This window comes from Chiloscyllium punctatum, chromosome 27 (assembly GCF_047496795.1).
Source record: "Chiloscyllium punctatum isolate Juve2018m chromosome 27, sChiPun1.3, whole genome shotgun sequence".
In the NCBI taxonomy this organism is placed as follows: domain Eukaryota; kingdom Metazoa; phylum Chordata; class Chondrichthyes; order Orectolobiformes; family Hemiscylliidae; genus Chiloscyllium; species Chiloscyllium punctatum.
The window spans coordinates 11,472,359-11,494,214 of NC_092765.1; the positions used below are offsets into that span (position 1 = coordinate 11,472,359).

The following is a 21,856-nucleotide window of genomic DNA, read 5'->3' on the forward strand; positions in this document are numbered from 1 at the left end:
TAATTGCATCTTAAAGATAAACTTTAATGAAAAATAATCAGATTCCCAAATGTAAAAACAAAATCTTTACTTAGTTGAAGCATTCAAAAATGATGTATTTCAAATTCAACAAGGAACAGGATACTGACTTGGGCTTGTCGAATGAAGTGTAAGCTCCCAAATACACCCATAGATTGATGTCAAAGTAGACTGTTCTTATTCCTATGGTCATGTCAGCAAGATGAACATATGGTGAATCTCTGGATAAAGTCCCCTTTCATGTTACAGCTTTCCATCATAGAATCGTAGAATCCCTATTGTGTGGAAACAGGCCCTTCGACCCAACACGTCCACACTGACTCTCTGAAGAGTAACCCACCGAGACCCATTCCACTACCCTATTATCCTACATTTACCCTTGACTAATGCACCTAACCTACACATTTGTGAACACTTGCGGGCAATTTAGCGTGCCCAATTCACCTAACCTGTCCATCTCTGGATTGTGGGAGGAAACCGAAGGAAACCCACGCAGACACGGGGAGAATGTACAAACTCCACACAGACAGTCGCCTGAGGGTGGAATCGAACCTGGTGCTGTGAGGCTGCAGTGCTAACCACTGAGCCACCGTGCTGCCCATGGTAATATAAGAGGTGTTCTTAACAGTAACTTAGATTTTGCAGGGAACTAATAGAATTTTCCTATTAGCTTCAGCACCCTAACAAAGAAACCAAATGAGCCTACATTTGACACTAGTAAGGAACTCTTGGATGCCTCTCTGCATGCTGACCTGCTAAAGGTGGGCCCAATCAGAGCTGGCAGCTTTAAAGCTTCAGTAATCTTCTAGGGGAAAATGGGAACTTCTAAGGCAGCTAGATGAACCAGAAGATCATTAACCATGTAAAAATATTTATTTCAGAGCAAAGAAGCCAAAAGGCTCCTTGAATTGAAGGGGTAAGCACTCTTGAGCATCAGTTAGGGTCATGGGCAACCGTTCCTTCATGTAGTTTCTGATATTGAGGGGTGATGCGGTGGGAGGGATCTGCCTCCATTAGGCTGCATACCTTCACACACAGTGGTCGACTGCTCTGATGGTAACAGACTCCCTCCCTGCTGGTTCCATTCCTGTCACCAAGTAGCTGGGAAAATTCTATTCAATATTGTAGTGGAAAGCAGAAGTGGAAGTTTCTTGTAATGCCCCACCATGTGTTGACATTCTTACTCAATTACAGTTCTTGTAGTTGGCAACCAAACTTTCCAGGAACCGTGACCAACTAAATCCTTACTCAAGGATATAACCAAAACCCTCCATAAACCAAAAATATAGTTGACCAGTCAGTACAGATTTCAAAAGTGAAGGCTATTTTGATTAAGTCTATTTAATTTTTTAAAGAGACTGGAGATATATAAGGTGTGTGATTGACATATATTTTATTATCATTTATTTTAGAATTTGGATTTGAGCTAGTTACATGGGAGTGAGAGACAAAATTTTTAAGAAGGGTGGGCGGGAGAAAGCAGGAAATTATAGACCAGTTAGTCTGACCTCAGTGGTGGGAAAGATGCTGGAGTCTATTATAAAGGATGAAATTACGGCACATCTGGATAATAGTAACAGGATAGGACAGAGTCAGCATGGATTTATGAAGGGGAAATCATGCTTGACTAATCTTCTTGAATTTTTTGAGGATGTAACTCGGAAGATGGACGAGGGAGATCCAGTGGATGTAGTGTACCTGGACTTTCAGAAAGCTTTTGATAAAGTCCCACACAAGAGGTTAGTGAGTAAAATTAGGGCGCACGGGATTGGGGGCAAAGTACTAGATTGGATAGAGAATTGGTTGGCTAATAGGAAACAAAGGGTAGTGATTAACGGCTCCGTTTCGAAATGGCAGGCAGTGACCAGTGGGGTACCGCAGGGATCCGTGCTGGGACCGCAGCTTTTTACAATATATGTAAATGATATAGAAGATGGTATCAGCAATAACATTAGCAAATTTGCTGATGACACAAAGCTAGGTGGTAGGGTGAAATGTGATGAGGATGTTAGGGGATTACAGGGTGACCTGGACAAGTTAGGTGAGTGGGCAGATGCATGGCAGATGCAGTTTAATGTGGATAAATGTCTGGTTATCCACTTTGGTGGCAAGAACAGGAAGGCAGATTACTACCTCAATGGTATCAAATTAGGTAAAGGGGCTGTTCAGAGAGATCTGGGTGTTCTTGTCCACCAGTCAATGAAGGCAAGCATGCAGGTACAGCAGGTCGTGAAGAAGGCTAATAGCATGCTGGCCTTCATAACAAGAGGGATTGAGTATAGAAGCAAAGAGGTGCTTCTGCAGCTGTACAGGGCCCTGGTGAGACCACACCTGGAGTACTGTGTACAGTTCTGGTCTCCAAATTTGAGGAAAGACATTCTGGCTATTGAGGGAGTGCAGCGTAGGTTCACGAGGTCAATTCCTGGAATGGCAGGATTGCCTTACACGGAAAGACTGAAGCGACTGGGCTTGTATACCCTTGAGTTTAGAAGACTGAGAGGGGATCTGATTGAAACGTATAGGCTTATGAAAGGACTGGACACTCTGGCAGGAGGGAACATATTTCCGTTGATGGGGGAGTGCCGAACCAGAGGACACAACTTAAAAATACGGGGTAGACCATTTAGGACAGAGATGAGGAGAAACTACTTCACCCAGAGAGTGGTGGCTGTGTGGAATGCTCTGCCCCAGAGGGCAGTGGAGGCCCAGTCTCTGGATTCTTTTAAGAAAGAATTGGATAGAGCTCTTAAAGATAGTGGAGTCAAGGGGTATGGAGATAAGGCTGGAACAGGATACTAATTAGGAATGATCAGCCATGATCATATTGAATGGCGGTGCAGGCTCGAAGGGCAGAATGGCCTACTCCTGCATCTATTGTCTATTGTCTATTGTCTAAAACATTATCTATTAGCTTTGTATAAGTAGTAAGAGAAATGTTAGAATCTATTATAAAAGTTGGGATAAATAGACACTTGGATGATAATGATTTGATTGAGCATAGTCAGCATAGAGTGGTGAATGGGATATCATCATTATTGAACTAGTAGGAGTTCTTTTAAAGATGTTACTAACAAAATTGATATATGAGAGTCGATGGACATAGTATATTTAGATTTTCAAAAGGCTTTGTTAAAGTCCTCCACAGTAGGCTGCTTAGAAAAATTAAAGCACATGGATATAAGGTAACATACCAGCATGGATTAATGATTGGCTAACAGAGAGTAAGAATAAACTGGTCATTCTTGTATTGGCAGGCTGTGACTAGATGTGTCCTGCAAAGATCAGTCCTTGGATTCCAGCTGTTCACAATATATATCAATGTTGTGAAGGTTGTGATTGAATGTAATATTTCCAAATTTGTGGAAGATACAAAGCTAAATGGCAATGTGTGTTGTGAGGAAGATGCAAAATGGCTTCAGGAGGATTTGGACAGGGTTACTAAATGGGCAAGAACATGGCAGATGTAATATGATATGGAAACAAAAAGAGTGGTCACTCACTTTGGTTGGAGAAACAGATATGCAAAGTATTTCTTAAATAATAAGAGGTTGGAAAGTATAGATGTACAAAGGGACCTGTTGATAAGTCATTGAAGGCTACCATGCAGGTGCAGCGAGCTATTAGGTAAACTAACAGAAGGCTATTGCAAGAGGATTTGAGTACAAGAGAAATGAAGTCTTGCTTCAATGGTATAGGAGCTTGATTGAAACTCACCTGGAGTACTGTGTTCAGTTTTAGTCTCCTTATTTCAGAAAGAATACTATTGCCATAGATAGAGCGCAACAAAGGTTTACCAAACTTGTTCCTGGGATGATGAACCTGTCTTATGAAAAAGGATTGGAAAAATGGGACCTATATTTATTTGAAGAATGAGAAGTGATCTCATTCAAACTTATAAAATATTTAAAGCCATTGATGAAGTAGATGCAGGTAAGATGTTTCCCTTGGTTGAGGAGTCTAGAATGAGGAGACACAATTTAAAAATAAGAGGATGCCACTTAGGTGCAGGATGAGAAGAAAAGCTTTTACACAGAGGGTTGTGAACCTTCGGAATGTCTATCACAGAGGGCTGTGGGAGCAGTCTTTGAGTATGTTTAAAATAGAAATTGACAGATTTCTGATTACCAATGTCATACAGAGTTATGCAGAAGGCATGGGGACAAGGGCATTATGTGCCCAATCAGCTACGATCATATTGAATGGTGGGTAGGCTCAATGGGTTGAATGCTTTACTGCTATTTCTATGTAGAGTTTTGTCTGTGTCTGAACAGAAATAGTGATTAACTTGTAGGTATTTCTGTAACCATGATGATTTATTTTTAAAATTAGTCTGAGAGAGAGAGAGTTCTTGAAAGCAAATGGGCATGTGTTTACATTCGAAGACTTTTTGTGAGTGAACAAAATATACAATTCTGCCTTAGTCTTTCAACTTTGAAGATCAGAGATTTATTTTCTCTTTTGATTAGTTGAAGCACCCATAACCTGGAAAACCTTTTCAGCTTCAGTCTTTCAGAAGCCTTGGCTAAAGTTAGTTGTGTAAATCAATTGTTCCTAAAGATAGTTTAGAACTGTTAAGAAACTGGTTACCTTTGTGTAAAGGGTTTAGTTTGAATGTCCAGATCAGAAGTGTTTGCTTAAAATGCTGAAGGGGTTATGTGAAGCTGAGAGAATCTACGCTAAGTGGTACAAAGGCTCAAGGAAGAGGCATTTCAATTCTCCAAACTGGGAGTTGAAACCACAGCCAAGTCAAGTTCTCTGTGTGATAAACAGTAGCATAAAGAAGTGCTGTTAGAATAAATGGGATTGTATTTCATAATGTATTTCAAAGTCTTTAAACATGTGCTGTATATAAATAATTTGGTTTATTCTTTTTATCTTTATTTCTTTGCTTAATAAACTTATATTTTATTGTTAACTGTGCAATGCTTCAGAATCAGAGACTAGCTAATAAAAACTAACATGACTGATCAAGCCAGATTTCAGTCTGGAATTTAACTTATCAAATTGTAACATCAGCTTGTACATTACAGTACGGTGAATGTTATATATCAAAGACCTTCAATAAAGCAGTGGCTGTCCAAACATGAGTCTTCCAGGTGGCTCACAGGTTGATTTAAGATGCAAGTCATTGATGTAGCCGAGGTCTACTGACAGAACTAGCCAGAACCATCTTTCCTCCAATCACTGGATGTGACACATGTGGCTCCAGTTTGTACAGCATAAGTCGTCATAAGTGTGAGCAATGGCGATGTGACTTTATAAGCAAAAACAATGTTACTGCTATTGCATACAAGTTGTTGGGCTGAAAACAAAGTGGAATCTGCTAAATTTAGAGTCCCACCTAAGAAATGTTGACTTTTCAACCTCCTGATGCTGCCTGGCTTGCTGTGTTCCTCCTGCCTCCTGTTTGTCTACTTTGGATTCTAGCATCTGCAGTTTTGTTTTGTCTCCAGCATGGAAGCAAGCATCACCTCATTGGTTTGTAGTGATGATACAAGTGGGTTCGGTAGGATTAGTACAGAGCTGCAGTAAAGTATTGTAAGGTTGAGTCATGATGAAGGTTAGAAATGTGAGGTGAGAGGACTGATAGCAAACTGGAGAACAGATACGCAGAATGGCAAAGATGCGATTATTGCTCACAATATTATTTACAATTCAGAACTATGAAATCAGAAGCATAAAAATGTGCTTGACTCCAAATTGGAGTTAAGACTAAGGAAGAATATGTTATGGTAGAAGTAGACATTGACAGAAATGCAGAATGGGCTTTAATTTGCCAAAAGAACAGAGGTCGCATGAAACTGTGAAAAAGTTTGACAAGGTGAATATGAAGTAGGTGTTTCCATTTTGGAGGAGACCAACAATAGAGACCATAAATAACTCACTCCTAAATCCAGTAGGGAATTCAGGACAAGTAGTTAGAATGTGCAACTCATAGATACAGGAGTAGTTTATTTTCTTATTCAGATAAGGGACATCATTTGCAAGGCCAGAATTTATTATTTAACTCTAACTGCCCTGGAGAGAATGGTGGGGAGCCACCTTCTTAAATATTGCAGTCCATGCAATGCCCATAGTGCTGGTGTTAGTTAGGGAGTTCCAGGATTTCTACCCTGTGACAGTGGAGGAACGGTGATATAGTTACAAGTCAGAATGGTATATGACTTGGAGGGGATGGTGTTCCCAGCATCTGCTGCTTTTGTCCTCCTAGATGGCCAAAGTCATGGGTTTTAAAGATGACGTCAAAATTGAAGCAATTAGCACAGATGCATTTAAGGAAAAGGTAGATAGTGTGTGATTGAGAAAGGACTAAAAGGATACACATCAGGAAGAGTGATGTTGGGAGACTCATATGAGGTGGCACAGTAGCTCAGTGGTTAGCACTGCTGCCTCACAGTGCCAAGGCCACAGGTTTGATTCCAGCCTTGGGAGACTCTCTGTGTGAAGTTTGCACATTCTTGCTGTGTTTGCATGGGTTTCCTCTGGAATCGAGCCCCTGTTCCACTTACTGCTCACTTTAAACTTGTGCCCTTTGGTCTTATGCATGTCTGCCAAAGGAGAAAGAATCCACATGATCTACTCTATCTATGCCTAATCTCAATCGCAGTTCCACCCTCAGCCTCCTTTACTCCAAGGAAAATGAACCCAGCCTATTCAGTCTCTCTTTATATCTGAATATTTTTTATCCAGGACAATGTGTGTATCTCCTCAGCACCTCTTCAGTGCAATGATAGCTTTCCAGTAGTGTGGTGACAAATTAACGGTTTCCAAAAATGGCAAATTTAAGCAGATCACGCAACCAAGGCCCTGATGAGTGTGCAAAGTGGGAAAGTTCAAGGGAACATATTTAAAATCATTCATAACTCTATCCCACAATATTAACAAATTAGAAAAAATTCAAAATCAAGGCCAGAACTGGTTGCTCTCATGATGACAGAACTGTGCAAGTGGCAAAACAAATTTTTTCATATACTTACACAACAGGATCACACTGTTGACAACAATTACTGGAGTGTCAGTAAACAGTGTTAATACTTTGAATTCTATTGTGGGTTATTATCTGTCCTCATTCCTCTGACATTGGGGATTACCAAATATTTTCCCACTGTGGCTCAGTTTTGAAGCTTGAAAATTGCTGTGATCCCAGAGAATGGACACGTGGATGGGAGAAATTGTGTGAGCAGAGTGATTTGAGAAAGTTTTGGAGGGATAGAGTTAGGAGTGGAGTGGCCTCCTATAATTTGCAGAAGTTATTTTTATGTCTGTCATGTGTATTTTAAACACTTATTTTCAAGCATTTAAATTACAGGAGGCCACTCCTGTATATCAACAACCTCAAAGAGGCTTTATGGATCAGCAAACAATGACATTACTGAGTGAAATGCTGAAAATGTTGGAACACCATCACTTGAGGCAACGTTTCTTTGCAGAGACCTCCTTTAATGGATTTGGATGGTTAGCAATTCTAAAATTATCTTCCACACTTATAATATGCTATTTTCAGGCTTGGTTGAATTTATTAGCATCCAAATATAGAGTTTCAAGTTTCTACAAGGAATAATTTAGGTTTCTTCAGTTCCCAAAATTGACAAAGTCGGGAGTCATCTGCTTGGGCAAGTCTGACTCTGATTCTGAAGCAAAAGATGCAATTGAAAACTTTTTAGTAACTATTTATACTTGCAGTGATTGCAATGAGATCAGCCAAGTAGACCTCAGAATAAAAGCTCCCTGACTGGGATTGTTAATCTGATCCAATCAGGGATCCCTGGCTAACTGATATAAACAGGAACACAGCATTGCCCTTTGATGTGAAGGGCATCGCTTGTCACGGGGCACTCGGGTGTTTCCTTTCTTCCTGGTGGTGGAAACTGAATAAAGATTTGTCCACCTTGTGTCTTTCACTGTGTCTCACACCTGCACACACACAATATGGGTGCTGGGGAAAAAATAAGCACTACCGTAGTTAGGCCGTAGTGTGGGGGTTTAAAAAAAAGAAAAAAAGAAAAATAAACAGGAGTATCAGATGTTCTATTCACTCTGAGAGCCGGCTCTGAGGGAGCTGGATCAGTGTCAAAAAAATATAAACAGGAAGGTCAGGGGTTCTGTTCATTCTGAGAGCTGGCTCTGAGGGAGCTGGACCAGTGTTGAGGAGTGAAGGACTCTGCATTTTAAAGAGAAGAGGGAAAAAAAAACAGGAGTATCAGAAGTTCTATTCACTCTGAGAGCCAGCTGTGAGGGAGCGAGATTAGTGTCAAGGACTCTCCAAATGCAAATAAAGGATGACTTGGTGACTGGATACTAGCCTCAGTGGAGTTAGTTTAATACTTGCATAGGATTTCCAAATGTAGCTTTGGTGTACTCACTAAATTATCATTTAGAAATAACATTTCCACTCTTAATCATCGTAATCTTATATTGTCATTTTAGTAGGTTTCAGGATTTTGAGCCGATAAAGGTTAATGTGCCTTTGATCTTTTCAGCATCATTTTTTCCTTTAAATACCAGATATATGTTTGTGTGCACGCATTGGAACCAGTGTAAACATCTTTTTAAACACCTGTTTGGATGCGTTATGGCACAAGCCTCCATGGCAGGTGGGACTTGAAGCTGGATCTTCTGACCTAGAGGCAGGGATACTACCACAACAACACATGTATTAATCCATGGCCCAAAACCTTTCAACTGGCCCATGGCACTTTACAGGAAGTAGCAAGAATGAATATTAGGCTATGAGTAAAGATTAGGACAGGTAAATGAGGACTACATCACAGAAATGGGTTTTGAGAAGGTTTTTAAAAGGATAAAGTAGAAGTATAGCAGAGTATAAAAAGAATGTCCCAAATGGTGGAGCTGAAGTGACTAAATTATTAGCAATGTTGGGGCAAAGGAGTTTGGGGTATGGATGGGGGATAGGAAGATTGTAGAGGATGAATGGAGAACCATAGGAACAATTAGGAAACATAAGCTTGTTGAAAAGATTACAAGGTGGGGAGAGGCGGGGTTTTGAAGAGATTTTCATATGAGCGTCTGAACAAAGAAATGAAGGACAGTAGGTTACTTGACCCTTCAATCCTGCTCCCCCATTCATTAAGGAAGGGGATGGCAGGACATGAAACCGTAGGCCGAATTTCCTGACCTTTGTTGTTAGTAAGATTTTACAGTCCATTATTAAGGATGCAATTGCCGAATATTTGGAAGTGAATGGCAAAACAGAGTTGAGTCAGCATAGCTTCAACATGGGGAAGTTATGCCTAACAATTCTGTTAGAATTCCTTTTGCCTCATGAGGAGGTAATGAGCAAGTTATACAAAGAAGAGGCAGTGAATGTGATCTATTTAGATTTCCCGAAGGCCTTTGACAAGGTGCTATACAGAGGCTGCTAAGTAAGATAAGAACGCATTGTGTTAGGAATAAAGGACTGTCATATATAGAGAATTGGCTGACTGGCGGAAAGAGGAGTGGGGAATAAAGAGAGCTTTCCCAGGATGGTACTGGTGACTGGTGAGATTCTGCAGGGGTCAGTTTTGGACCACAACTATTTACTTTATAGATTAACAATCAGGATGAAGGAACTGAGGGCGCGTTTGCGAAATTTGCAGATGGCACAAAGAAAGGTGGAGGGGCAGGTAGGGTTGAAGAAGTGGAGAGGCTGCAGAAGGACTTTAACAGATAGGACAGTGGGCAAAGAAATGCCAGATGGAATACAATGGCAGATGGAAACGTATGAGGTTAACCATTTTGGTGGGAAGAATAGAGGCATACATTGTTTTCTAAGTGTGGAATAGCTTCAGAAATATGAAGCACAAAGGGGCCCTCGTTCAGGGCTCTTTTAAAGTTAATATGCAGGTTCAGTTAGCAGTTAGGAGGCAAATTCAATGTTATTATTCACTTTAAGAAGACTAGAACACAAGAGCCGAGATGTACAGCTAAATGTAGGTTTGCTCGCTGAGTTGGAAGGTTCATTTCCAGATGTTTAGTCACCCTACTAGGTAACATCTTCAGTGGGCCTCTGGGTGAAGCACTACTGATAATTCCTGCTTTCTTATTTATATGTTTGGGTTTCTTTGGGTTGGTGATATTATTTCCTATGGTGATGGCATTTCCTATTCCTTTTCTCAGGGGGTGGTAAATGGGATCCAAGTCAATGTGTCTGTTGATAGAGTTCTGGTTGGAATGCCATGCTTCTAGGAATTCTCATGCATGTCTCTGTTTGGCTTGTCCTAGAATGGATGTGTTGTCCCAGTCGAAATGGTGTCCTTCCTTATCTGTATGTAAGGATACTAACGAGAGAGGGTCATGTCGTTTTGTGGCCAGTTGATGTTCATGTATCCTGGTGGCTAGTTTTCTGCCTGTTTGACCAATGTAGTGCTTGTTACAGTTCTTGCACGGTATTTTGCAAATGACATTAGCTTTGCTTGTTGTCTGTACAGGGTCTCAAGTTCACTAGCTGCTGTTTTAGTGTGTTTGTGGGTTTGTGGGCTACCATGATGCCAAGGGATCTGAGTAGTCTGGCAGTCATTTCCAAGATGTCTTTGATGTAGGGGAGAGTGGCTAGGGTTTTTGGACGTGTTTTGTCTGTTTGTTTGGGTTTGTTGCTGAGAAATCAGTGGACTGTGTTCATTGGGTACCCATTCTTTTTGAATACACAGCATAAGTGATTTTTCTCTGCTCTTCATAGTTCCTCTGTGCTGCAGTGTGTGGGCGCTCATTGAAATAATGTTCTGATGAAGCTTCGTTTGTGGATGTTGGGGTGATTGCTTCTGTAGTTCAGTATTTGGTCCGTATGTGTTGTTTTCCTGTAGACGCTGGTTTGAAGTTCCCCATTGGCTGTTCGCTCTACTGTGGCACCTAGGAATGGCAGTTTGTTGTTGTTTTCCTCTTCTTTAGTGAATTCTTATGCCAGTAAGGGTATTATTGATGGTCTTGAAGGTTTTGTCTAATTTGTTTCATTTAGTGATGACAAAAGTGTCATCCACTTAGCAGACCCAGAGATTGGGTTGGATGGTTGGCAGAGCTGTTTGTTCGAGTCTCTGCATTACTACCTCTGCTAAGAAACCTGATATCGGAGATCCCATGGGTGTTCCATTGGTTTGTCTGTAGGTTTTGTTCTTGAAGGTGAAGTGTGTGGTAAGGCATAGGTCCACTAGTTTGACGATACTGTCCTTGCTGGTGAAGTTAGTGGTGTTTGACTAATGTCATTTACAAAATAAGGAGGACAAGAATCTGTGTAGACCATCAAGGACAGGATTTATGGTCACCAAGACTTTGAGACAGACAGGGTGCCAGAAGAATTTTTAGAGTAGCTTCATTTTTGAATACCATGGCAGAATATTGTGACCATGGACCATGAATATCTCAACTGGAAATCAAAAAGCAAGAGTCAAATAGATATCTTCTAATGTTTCTACCAGGTTCTCCCATAGGAGTTATGTTTATTACACCTGGCATTACTCCATGGAAAACAACACTGCCTGGTTTGGAGAATGGAGCTAATAACCCAGCGATTCGGGTATTTGAGTACGACACAAATACATTGGAAGTCCAGGTAAGTTTGCCCTGTCATTTAAAATCTCAGCACTTCATAATTTTGTTGATACACTTTAAATGCTTCGTCTGTTATTGTTTTCTAGCAAGTAAAAGTGCCATACTTTTAGCTATCATGTATTTCAGAGCAATAGGTCCCAAATGTTGTTCCTTGTCTATAGGGAGTTAACTGGAACACTAGTTGAAATGTTACAGTATGCCTCAGTTAGGGAGAAGGAAAAAATTAAATTGAAGTGTCAGCTCCGAATGTTGTCAAGTGGTTGTTTGGTTACAGAAAGGACGTGCATGTTGAATGTGGTGCATTCCATTGAGGAGTCGCACAATATATACCCACATGAAGAAAGGTCTCTTATGCAAAGTACATGTCAGCACATCTGGAATTATTCAACATACAGTGCCTCAATGAGAGTGGGATAAATGGCATACTTCATTTATACACCAGGAATTCAAAAATTGAACATTGCATGCTCAGATCTACACAGCCTTGCCTTTACTTTTCGGTAAACTTTTTCCAACTTTGCCTGTGACCAGTGAAACTCTTGTTGGCCAATTCAATGCTGACACATCACAACTCCAGAGTTCCTAACATGATTTAGGGTGGCACAGTGGTTAGCACTGCTGCCTCACAGCGCCAGAGACCCATTTTCAATTCCTGCCTCAGGCAACTGTCTGTGTGGAGTTTGCACATTCTCCCCGTGTCTGCGTGGGTTTCCTCTGGGTGCTCCGGTTTCCTCCCACAGTCCAAAAAATGTGCAGGTTAGGTGAATTGGCCATGCTAAATTGCCCGTAGTGTTAGGTGAAGGGGTAAATGTAGGGGAATAGGTCTGGGTGGGTTGCTCTTCGGAGGGTCAGTGTGGACTTGTTGGGCCGAAGGGCCTGTTTTCACACTGTAAGTAATCTAAAAAAATCTAATCTTAAAAAAAAGACTGAACTGAATGCTTAGGAATAATATTGAATGAATCTGTTTTTGTCTCTGTCTAGGTAATAATGAAAATAGGTCATCACTTAGTCATTGCCTGGATTCCGGGTTGAGAAGAGAATTGATAGAAGTGTCAGACTTGAAAGGTCTAAACAGAGTAGATCAAGAGAAGCTGTTCCTATTAGTGGAAGCGTCAAGGAACAGATGCAATGATTTAGGTGATTAACAAAAGAAGCAATGGTCATATAAAGAAAAGCATTTTTATGCAGCAAGTGGGTAGAGCACTCTGCCTGAGATTTGGTGAAGACAGATTTTAATTGATGCTTTCAAAGGAAACTAGATAATTGACAGAAGAGAAATAAAAATTGCAGTGCTCAGGGAAACATGTGGAAGTGTTTACAGCCGGTACTGACATGACCTGCTGAGTGGCCTCCCTTCTGTACTACAATTATTTCACAACTCTATAATTTTTGTTTGCACTAAATCCAAAATTGCAATCCAATTCAGAAGGGCAATGACAACAAATGCTGACTACTCACTGTCAAAACACTGTCAATCCCACATCGTCAACTTTTTAATTATTTATGACCTTTAGTCACCTGCTGTAATTGATTTATGATGATTGTCATTAATTCATGGTATGTTTACCACAACTGTAATAACTATTGATTTTTCTTTAGGATGTAGTGACATATTTCTTCAATTTAAGCTATGCGAATGCAATAGCTCCACTGTGGCAATTGGAATATCGTTTAACAGAGGCATTTAAGGTTCCAGATGGTACAGTTAAGTCAATGCAAACAGTACTGGATAAGTTATACCATGAAAACGACTATCTACAAAAATATTATAAACTTAATTCGGTAAACTATGATTTAGCTAAATGTGACATGAACTGCAGAATTGATCAGATTTGTGCAATCAAGGAAGTTGACTTTGCTAAATATGAAGAATGTGTGAAAAGAGAGAGCTCGTCTTCGGCTCTTACTGCACAAGTGCCTATTATTTCTTTTCTGTTGCTTTCCATTGTGCTCCTCCAATTCTAGCATATACCAGGTCTGTAGAAATGTGGCAAAGTATGAAAATCATAGGCATTGTTCAACAGATAATCGCTGACTGACTATAATTATGCTGCATGTATGATTGATCTGGATTGGGTCTTTGTTAAACTCAACCAACCCTTTTATTCCTTTCACTTTGTGCACAATTATGCAGCTAAAGGTAATCGAGAAGAGAAGAAATGCAACTAACTTGCATCTACGCAGCCATTCCATGCTGAAAATAATCTCCATGCATACATGTAAAAACAACCAATTACGTGGCATTAATTGTGATCTAAAGAGGGGTGTTCTGTGGTGCAGTGATATTGCTACCCCTACACCTGGTAGGCTTTGGTTCAAGTCCCACCTGCTCCAGAGGTGTTTAGTAACATCTCTAGACAGGTTGATTAGAAAAACAAAGTGTGAGCCTGGGATGACTCTTGTGGGCCAGTGGGCGTGTCCTTCTAAACCAGGAGGTCTGGATTTAAATCTTACCAGCTCCAGAGATGTTTAATAATATTTCTGTACCAGTTTGATTAGAAAATATCTATCTTTGATCTCGTGACTCTAATGGTGTAGTGGCAGTGTTCCTACCTTTGAAACAGGAGGTCTGGGTTCCAGTCCTATCTGATCCACAAATGTGTAATAATATCTAAACAGGATGATTAGAAAATATGTAAATGGAGTCCGAATCATTACAGCACTGACAATGACAATTCATCTCATTAAGAGCATGTTGGCTGTCTACAGAGAAATTCAGTCACTCTCATTCCCCTGTTTTATTTTGGTAACCCTGCAGGCCTATTTCCCTTAAGTCACAAATGTCTTTTCAAAAGTAATTGGCTCCATTCCTATTTTTCTCATAGCCAGTATGTTTTTTGCATTTGCTCTTGTCCTGTTTCGACCGTGGGTTCAGTAGGATGATACTAATTAACAAGTTCATTAGTGGTTTTATAAATAATATATATTAAGCAGTGATGAATATATTAGAAACACATGCCATCTAATGAGTGCTGAAACGACTTCAGACATGCTGAACAATGAGGCTCATTGCTCCCTGCCCACTTTATGATGGCTGGTCTGGAGAACTCAAGGTTCTTGGTGCCATTCACAATCTTGGTCCATGATGAATCTCCTGAATAGGGCAAAGTCCGTAATGTGAACACTATTACATTTTGTATCATCATCCCATGGTACTTTCAGGACTTTTCCAGAATTCTATTATGCTGAAACAACATGTCCAGGTAGCCCTGTTTAACAGATCTTCAAGACAGTTCCCACTGACAAGTTTGTACCACATAACTATTCTTCAGTCAAAACAGGCTGTGATCACATTGGAAGAAAGTGAGGACTGCAGATGCTGGAGATCAGAGTCGACAGTGTGGTGCTGGAAAAGCACAAGAGGTCAGGCAGCATCTGAGGAGCAGGAGAATCGATGTTTCAGGCATAAGCCCTTCATCAGGAATGATTATGAAGGGCTTATGCCCGAAACATCGATACTCCTGTGATCACATTGGACCTGTTTTCCAGTATTTTCTCATTTTATTTCAGTTGCTCATTGTCATGTCCAATTAACCCTTAACAATTCCTTGATGGTGTGTTAAAAACATAATTTTAAAGCCTACCAATATGGTTCTGTAACAAAGAAAAATTCAGAAGTTATTCCTCACAAACAACTGTAGCTCTTTAAAATCTAAAAGCAGTGTTCTCTAGTAACTACTGGCAACAACCTTTCTTGTAAACTTGTCATAATCTGGAACATTTCTAACAGATCAGTCTACAATCTTCATTGTCCAAAGAAGACAATCTGAACTTTTCCAATCTAATCTTGCAGCTAAAATCTCTCATTTATGGAACCATTCTGGTAAATTGCCTATGCAATTTCTCACAGTTACTCCACAAACTGCCTAAAAATCTGTAATGACTTCAGATTCAGAATAGATTTTGCTGGAGTAAATGTAAAGAACTTGAATGTTAATCAATGCCTTGAAACTTATGTTCGAGTTACACATCGCTGCTGTACATAGTCAGTTTGTGACTGGAATGTTACCGATGCTGGTGGTTAAACTCATCACATGGATGCTGAGTCATCCTATTCAAGACAATAGAGAATCTACTTTATGGTAAAGTAAGGGTATGATGAGTGAAGCAAAGAAGTACAAAATAGGAACAAAAACAGAAATTTCTAGAAAACTCAATAGGTTTGGCAGCATCTGTGGAGAGAATTAGAGTCAACATTTTGGGTCCAGTAACTCTTCTTCAGAACAGTTCATAACTACTTCCAATACTGCTGAGTTTTCTAGCAATTTCTGTTTTTGTTTCTGATTTCCAGCATCCTCAATTATTTCGTTTTTATTAAGTACCAAATAGGCATTAGATGAATGGATTTCTGCTAAAGAGATGCCAAATCATCAAATGACCAGGTCAAAAGTGACAATATCATCCAATCGAAAGGTAGCAAACAGGATTAAATCTAAATTATGAAATCCTAATCTCGATCTTGATTCCACATTCCCTCCCTATCCATATACATCCATCAATTTTATCCTGCATGCATTAAGAGCAAAGTATCCAAAGCACTTTCGAATTAAGAATTTCAAAGATTCTCAATTTTCTCTGAGGGAAGTGATTTCTCTTCTCAGTCTTAAGTAGTTGACGACACATCGAGATGATGCCCCTCATTCCAGACTGAGATCAGATTTAAACATGAGCAGCTCAGATTTATTTTTATCTATTTTTTCATGCGATGTCACTGGCCAAATAAATGTCCACTGTTCATCTATTGCTGCTCTTTGACTCGTAAATATGCCATTTTGAACACACTGGCTCCAGTGTTTGAGTTCTAAATATCCAGGGGTTGCATAGCGATTGGTTTTTATTTAGATATACAGTACAGAAGCAGAGCCTTCCCTCCAACTCGTCCATGCTGACCAAATATTCTAAATAAACCTCATCCCATTTTCCAGCATTTGGCCCATATCCCTCCAAACCCTTCCTATTCATATACTCATTCAGAAGCCTTTTAAATGTTGTAATTTTACCAGCCTCCTCTGGCAGCTCATTCCATACATGCACCACCACCCTTTGCATGAAAAAGTTGCCCCGTAGGTCCCTTTTAAATTTTCTCCCCTCACCTTAAACCTATGCCGTCTAGTTTTGGACTCCCGCATCCCAAGGAAAAGACCTTGTCTATTTATCCTATCCATGCCTCTTATGATTTTATAAAACTCTATAACTTCAGCCTCTGACAATTCAGGGAAAGTAGCCAGAGTCTATTCAGCCTCTCCCTATAACTCAAACCCTCCAACCCTAGCAATATCCTTGTAAATCTTTTCTGAACACTTTCAAGTTCCACAACATCCTTCCTAAGCAGGGAGATCAGAAATTCACTCATTATTGCAGTTAAGGCCTAAACAATGTCCGATACAGCCACAACATGATCTCCCAACTCCTGTACTCAATGCACTGATCAATAAAGGTACACATACCAAACACCTTCTTCACTATCCTGTCTACGTGCGACTCTATTTTCAAGGAACTATGAACCTGCACTTCAAGGTCTCTTTGTTCAGAAACACTCCCCAAGACCTTACCATTAAGTGTATAAGTTCTGCCCTGATTTGCCTTTCCAAAATGCAGCACCTCTTGTTTATCTAAATTAAACTCCACCTATCGCTCCTTGGCCCACTGGTATATCTGATCAAGATCACGTGGAGTTTGCACGTTCTCCCCGTGTCTGCGTGGGTTTCCTCCAGGTGCTCCGGTTTCCTCCCACAGTCCAAAGCTGTGCAAGTCAGGTGAATTGGTCATGCTAAATTGCCCATAGTGTTGGGTAAGGGGTAAATGAAGGGGTATGGGTGGGTTGCGCTTCGGCGGGTCGGTGTGGACTTGTTGGGCCGAAGGGCCTGTTTCCACACTGTAATGTAACCTAATCTAATCTAATAGTACTCTGGGGTAACCTTTTCTGCTGTCCACTACACTTCCAATTTTGGTGCCATGTGCAAACTTACTGACCATACCTCCTTTGTTTAGATCGAAATCAGTTACATAAGTGACGAAAAACAGTGAACTCAGCATCGATCCTTGTGGCATTCCACTGTTACAGACCTCCAGGTTTGAAAAGCAACCCTTCACCACCACCCTCTGTCTTCTACCTACGATTATTTTGGAGAAATCATCAACTGCCTGAATTACTATTCATCTACAGATGAAATTGCTAAAAAGGCAGATTCAATAACCTGACCCCTTAAAAATATTACCCTGTAAACATTCTGGAGTATAATATTGACCCCACACTAAATTAGACCAGTGAAATAAACTCTGCAGAAAATAACTTGTCTTCTGTCCATCATCAGTAAGGCACATGTCATTAGCGGGACAGAAGACTCTTCACTTAACTGGATGGATGTAGTTTCAACAATACTTCTGAAGCTCTACACAATCCAGGATAAAGCAGCCCATTTGATTGGCACCCCAGCTACAACCTTCAACATTCACTCTCTCCACTGATGCAAAGTAGCAGCAGTATATTGCCATAGAACATAGAACAATACAGCACAGAACAGGCCCTTTGGCCCACGATGTTGTGCCAAACATTTGTCCTAGCTTAAGCACCCATCCATGTACCTATCCAATTGCCGCTTAAACGTCACCAATGATTCTGACTCTGCCACTCCTACAGGCAGCGCATTCCATGCCCCCACCACTCTCTGGGTAAAGAACCTACCCCTGACATCCCCCCCATACCTTCCACCCTTCACCTTAAATTTATGTCCCCTTGTAACACTCTGTTGTACCCGGGGAAAAAGTTTCTGACTGTCTACTCTATCTATTCCTCTGATCATCTTATAAACCTCTATCAAGTCACCCCTCATCCTTCGCCGTTCCAATGAGAAAAGGCCTAGCACTCTCAACCTATCCTCGTACGACCTAGTCTCCATTCCAGGCAACATCCTGGTAAATCTTCTCTGCACCCTCTTCAAAGCTTCCACATCTTTCCTAAAGTGAGGTGACAGAACAGTACTTCAAATGTGGCCTTACCAAGGTCCTGTACAGCTGCAACATCACTTCACAACTCTTGAATTCAATCCCTCTGCTAATGAACGCTAATACACCATAGGCCTTCATACAAGCTCTATCCACCTGAATGGCAACTTTCAAAGATCTATGAACATAGACCCCAAGATCCCTCTGCTCCTCTACCTTACTAAGAACCCTACCATTAACCCTGTATTCCGCATTCTTATTTGTCCTTCCAAAATGGACAACCTCACACTTGACAGGGTTGAACTCCATCTGCCACTCCTCAGCCCAGCTCTGCATCATATCTAAGTCCCTTTGCAGCCGACAACAGCCCTCCTCACTATCCACAACACCACCAATCTTCGTTTCGTCTGCAAATTTACTGACGTACCCTTCGACTCCCTCTTCCAAGTCATTAATAAAAATTACAAACAGCAGTGGACCCAGAACTGATCCCTACGGAACTTCACTTGTAACTGGGCTCCAGGCTGAATATTTACCATCTACTACCACTCTCTGACTTTGACCGGTTAGCCAGTTTTCTATCCAACTGGCCAAATTTCCCTCTATCCCATGCCTCCTGACTTTCCGCATAAGCCTATCATGGGGAACCTTATCAAATGCCTTACCTGGACCTCTCCATCTCCATTCCACCTCTGACACCACCCTCCCCTTCCTGGACCTCTCCATCTCCATTAATGACGACCGACTTGACGCTGACATTTTTTACAAACCCACCGACTCCCACAGCTAACTGGATTACACCTCTTCCCACTCTACCTCTTGCAAAAATGCCATCCCGTATTCCCGATTCCTCCGCCTCCGCCGGATCTGCTCCCAGGAGGACCAGTTCCACCACAGAACACATCAGATGGCCTCCTTCTTTAGAGACCGCAATTTCCTTTCCCACGTGGTTAAAGATGCCCTCCAACGCATCTTGTCTACATCCCGCACCTCCGCCCTCAGACACCACCCCTCCAACCGTAACAAGGACAGAACGCCCCTGGTGCTCACCTTCCACCCTCCCAACCTTCGCATAAACCAAATCATCCGCCGACATTTCCGCCACCTCCAAACAGCCCAAATTCTGTGAACAAGAGAAAGTAGCAGCATGGTGAAATATCCAGATTGTATCCTATTCACATTGGCCAGTTAAACCTCTTGGTCACTGATCACCCTGAAATGTTGACGATGAAAAACACAGGTATTGAAAGTTAGAGGTTGTGTCTTCTGTTATTCATATGTCTAATACCTAATTGTTAACCTAAATCTCAAAGTTATTGTCTTATCATAGGCTGACATTAGCTGCATTCTCACTGAGATTGTGAATGGAAATCAACACAGCAATAATTAGCAAACTGAGTCACCCCTAAAAAAAACCTAATCTTTCATGTGTTTAATTTTTACTCAACCAACCCCACCCTATTATCAGTAGTATTATAGAAGTGAGGAAATCTGGTGACATACATACAAATGTCCTGAGGAGAGGCAAGAGTAGATACTGGGACAAAGAAATAGTTTTGAATTAAATGCTGCATCATACAGTTTTGCCAGCCAAATTTGGAATGTTGGATCTGTATCTGACTAAGGGTTATGATATGACGATACATTCGGAAACAAAAATGTACAAAATGAAGTTTATCTGAAAAGTTTTGATAACATGCTGTTTACAAGATGGATACACTGCATATAATGTATAAAATTAATTGAAAATATAGAAAAATCTTTGAAAAATGTTTTGTCAAAAAAGCTTTAAAATCACCTGTGCTTCAAAATGGACACGTACTTCTTTAACTACAGATTTCATTTGTTAACATGACACTTGCCAACATGGAAATATATTTTTCTGTTGGAACATGAGCACATTTACATCCATTCATGATACAAAAAAAAGACAGATTTTCTCCAAAACCTTTAATTTTTGGGCCCTAACTTTTTACTGTTATTGATAATAAAACAACATCAAGGCTTTGCACCCCCTCAACAAATATTCTAAAGGCAAACAAAATGAATTTAAAAGATCCTTAAATAGAAGTCAAATTCCCAATATTGTTTTAGCCACTGAAAACAGTTCCAGTAACATAATGCATGGTTCACATAAATAAATTATTCCAACAAAAGTTTTAAAAATAGGTCACCTATCAAGACAAAAAGAAATCAATCGCTGAGCCCTTGAGGAGACCTACATTTTCTGAAGAGTAAAAACCCAATTTCCCTTCAGCCTACATCAGTGATAAACTAAATCAGCAAATACTGGTGTAAAACAAAACTGGAAATTCAAGGGCTGGATTGAGGCCAAGATTGGAGGTGGGTGAGAGTGAGAATTGTTCTCGCTGACCAGAGTCCCTTTCAGCTATTTTTGCAGAAGGAGGGTAATGGGATAAGCCAGCAGGTCTGTCTTCCCAATGACCTCCCATGAAGGCTGACACAATTTGGTGAGAGCCACGTGACCAATAAAGAGAAACAGAGTGTTGGACATTTTAGCTGCCTGAAGATAAACTCCTGGCAGCCCAATTGGGGAAACCCTACCAATCCTGGCAGGGTTAAAGGGCCCTGGGTGCGATAGTAAACCACCCTGAAGCGGGACTCCGGTTCCCCCACACCTAAATCCACACCTGTAGCCTGACCACCAGATCCATTTTCTAATTTGAAATATAAAATAGTTGGCGGGAGAACACCCTCTCTCACTCAGCATCACAGCCTAAGACACCTCTCAAAAAATGTTATGATTGTATGTATTGACTACAGTTCTGCCTTCAACACCATAATTTAAAAACAAACTAATCTCTAAACTCTGATACCTAGGTCACAGCTTCCCCCTTCTATAAGTGGATGGATGTAAGTTTGCTCACTAAGCTGGAAGGTTTGTTTTTGGATGTTTCATTACCATACTAAGTAACATCTTCAGTGAGCCTCCAAATGAAGCACTGGTTGTGTAGCTCATTTTCTATTTATATGTTTGAGATTCCTTGGTTGGTGATGTCATTTCCTGTGGTGACATCATTTCATATGGTGATGTCATTTCCTCCTCTTTTTCTCAGGAGGTGGTGACTATGAACAAACACATTGACGGATCCCATTTACCACCCCCAAGAAAAAGAACATGGAAGGTTATTTTGGCTCTAATTTTTAGTTAGTATGATTTGACATTCCCAGACGCTAAATGGAAAACCTGCAGGTTTAACATTGAGATACTAATTGGATGCAATTTTCACAGAGAAGTATATGTCAGCTCGTTATATCCATTTCCAGTGAATAAACAAAAATTCTGATGTTCTGCATCCACAGTATTTTCTTTCTAGTTTAGTGAGAT

General features: G+C 40.6%; 1 protein-coding gene across 3 annotated transcripts in view; it reads left to right on the forward strand.

Annotated features, from left to right (window-relative positions):
- The window catches only part of LOC140453416 (acid sphingomyelinase-like phosphodiesterase 3b), a 67,166-nt gene extending 45,440 nt beyond the window's left edge, over window positions 1–21,726 (forward strand). For 2 of the 3 annotated variants that reach the window (XM_072548068.1, XM_072548067.1), the window contains exons 7-8: window positions 11,430–11,563; window positions 13,162–18,319. In XM_072548068.1, coding sequence (XP_072404169.1) covers window positions 11,430–11,563; window positions 13,162–13,527 — 500 coding nt within the window. In that variant the 3' untranslated portion in view covers window positions 13,528–18,319. Of the gene's footprint in view, window positions 1–11,429; window positions 11,564–13,161; window positions 18,320–21,584 lie in introns of those variants that run through there. The other variant, XM_072548069.1, reaches the window with a different exon arrangement.
- The last annotated feature ends 130 nt before the right edge of the window (window positions 21,727–21,856 follow it).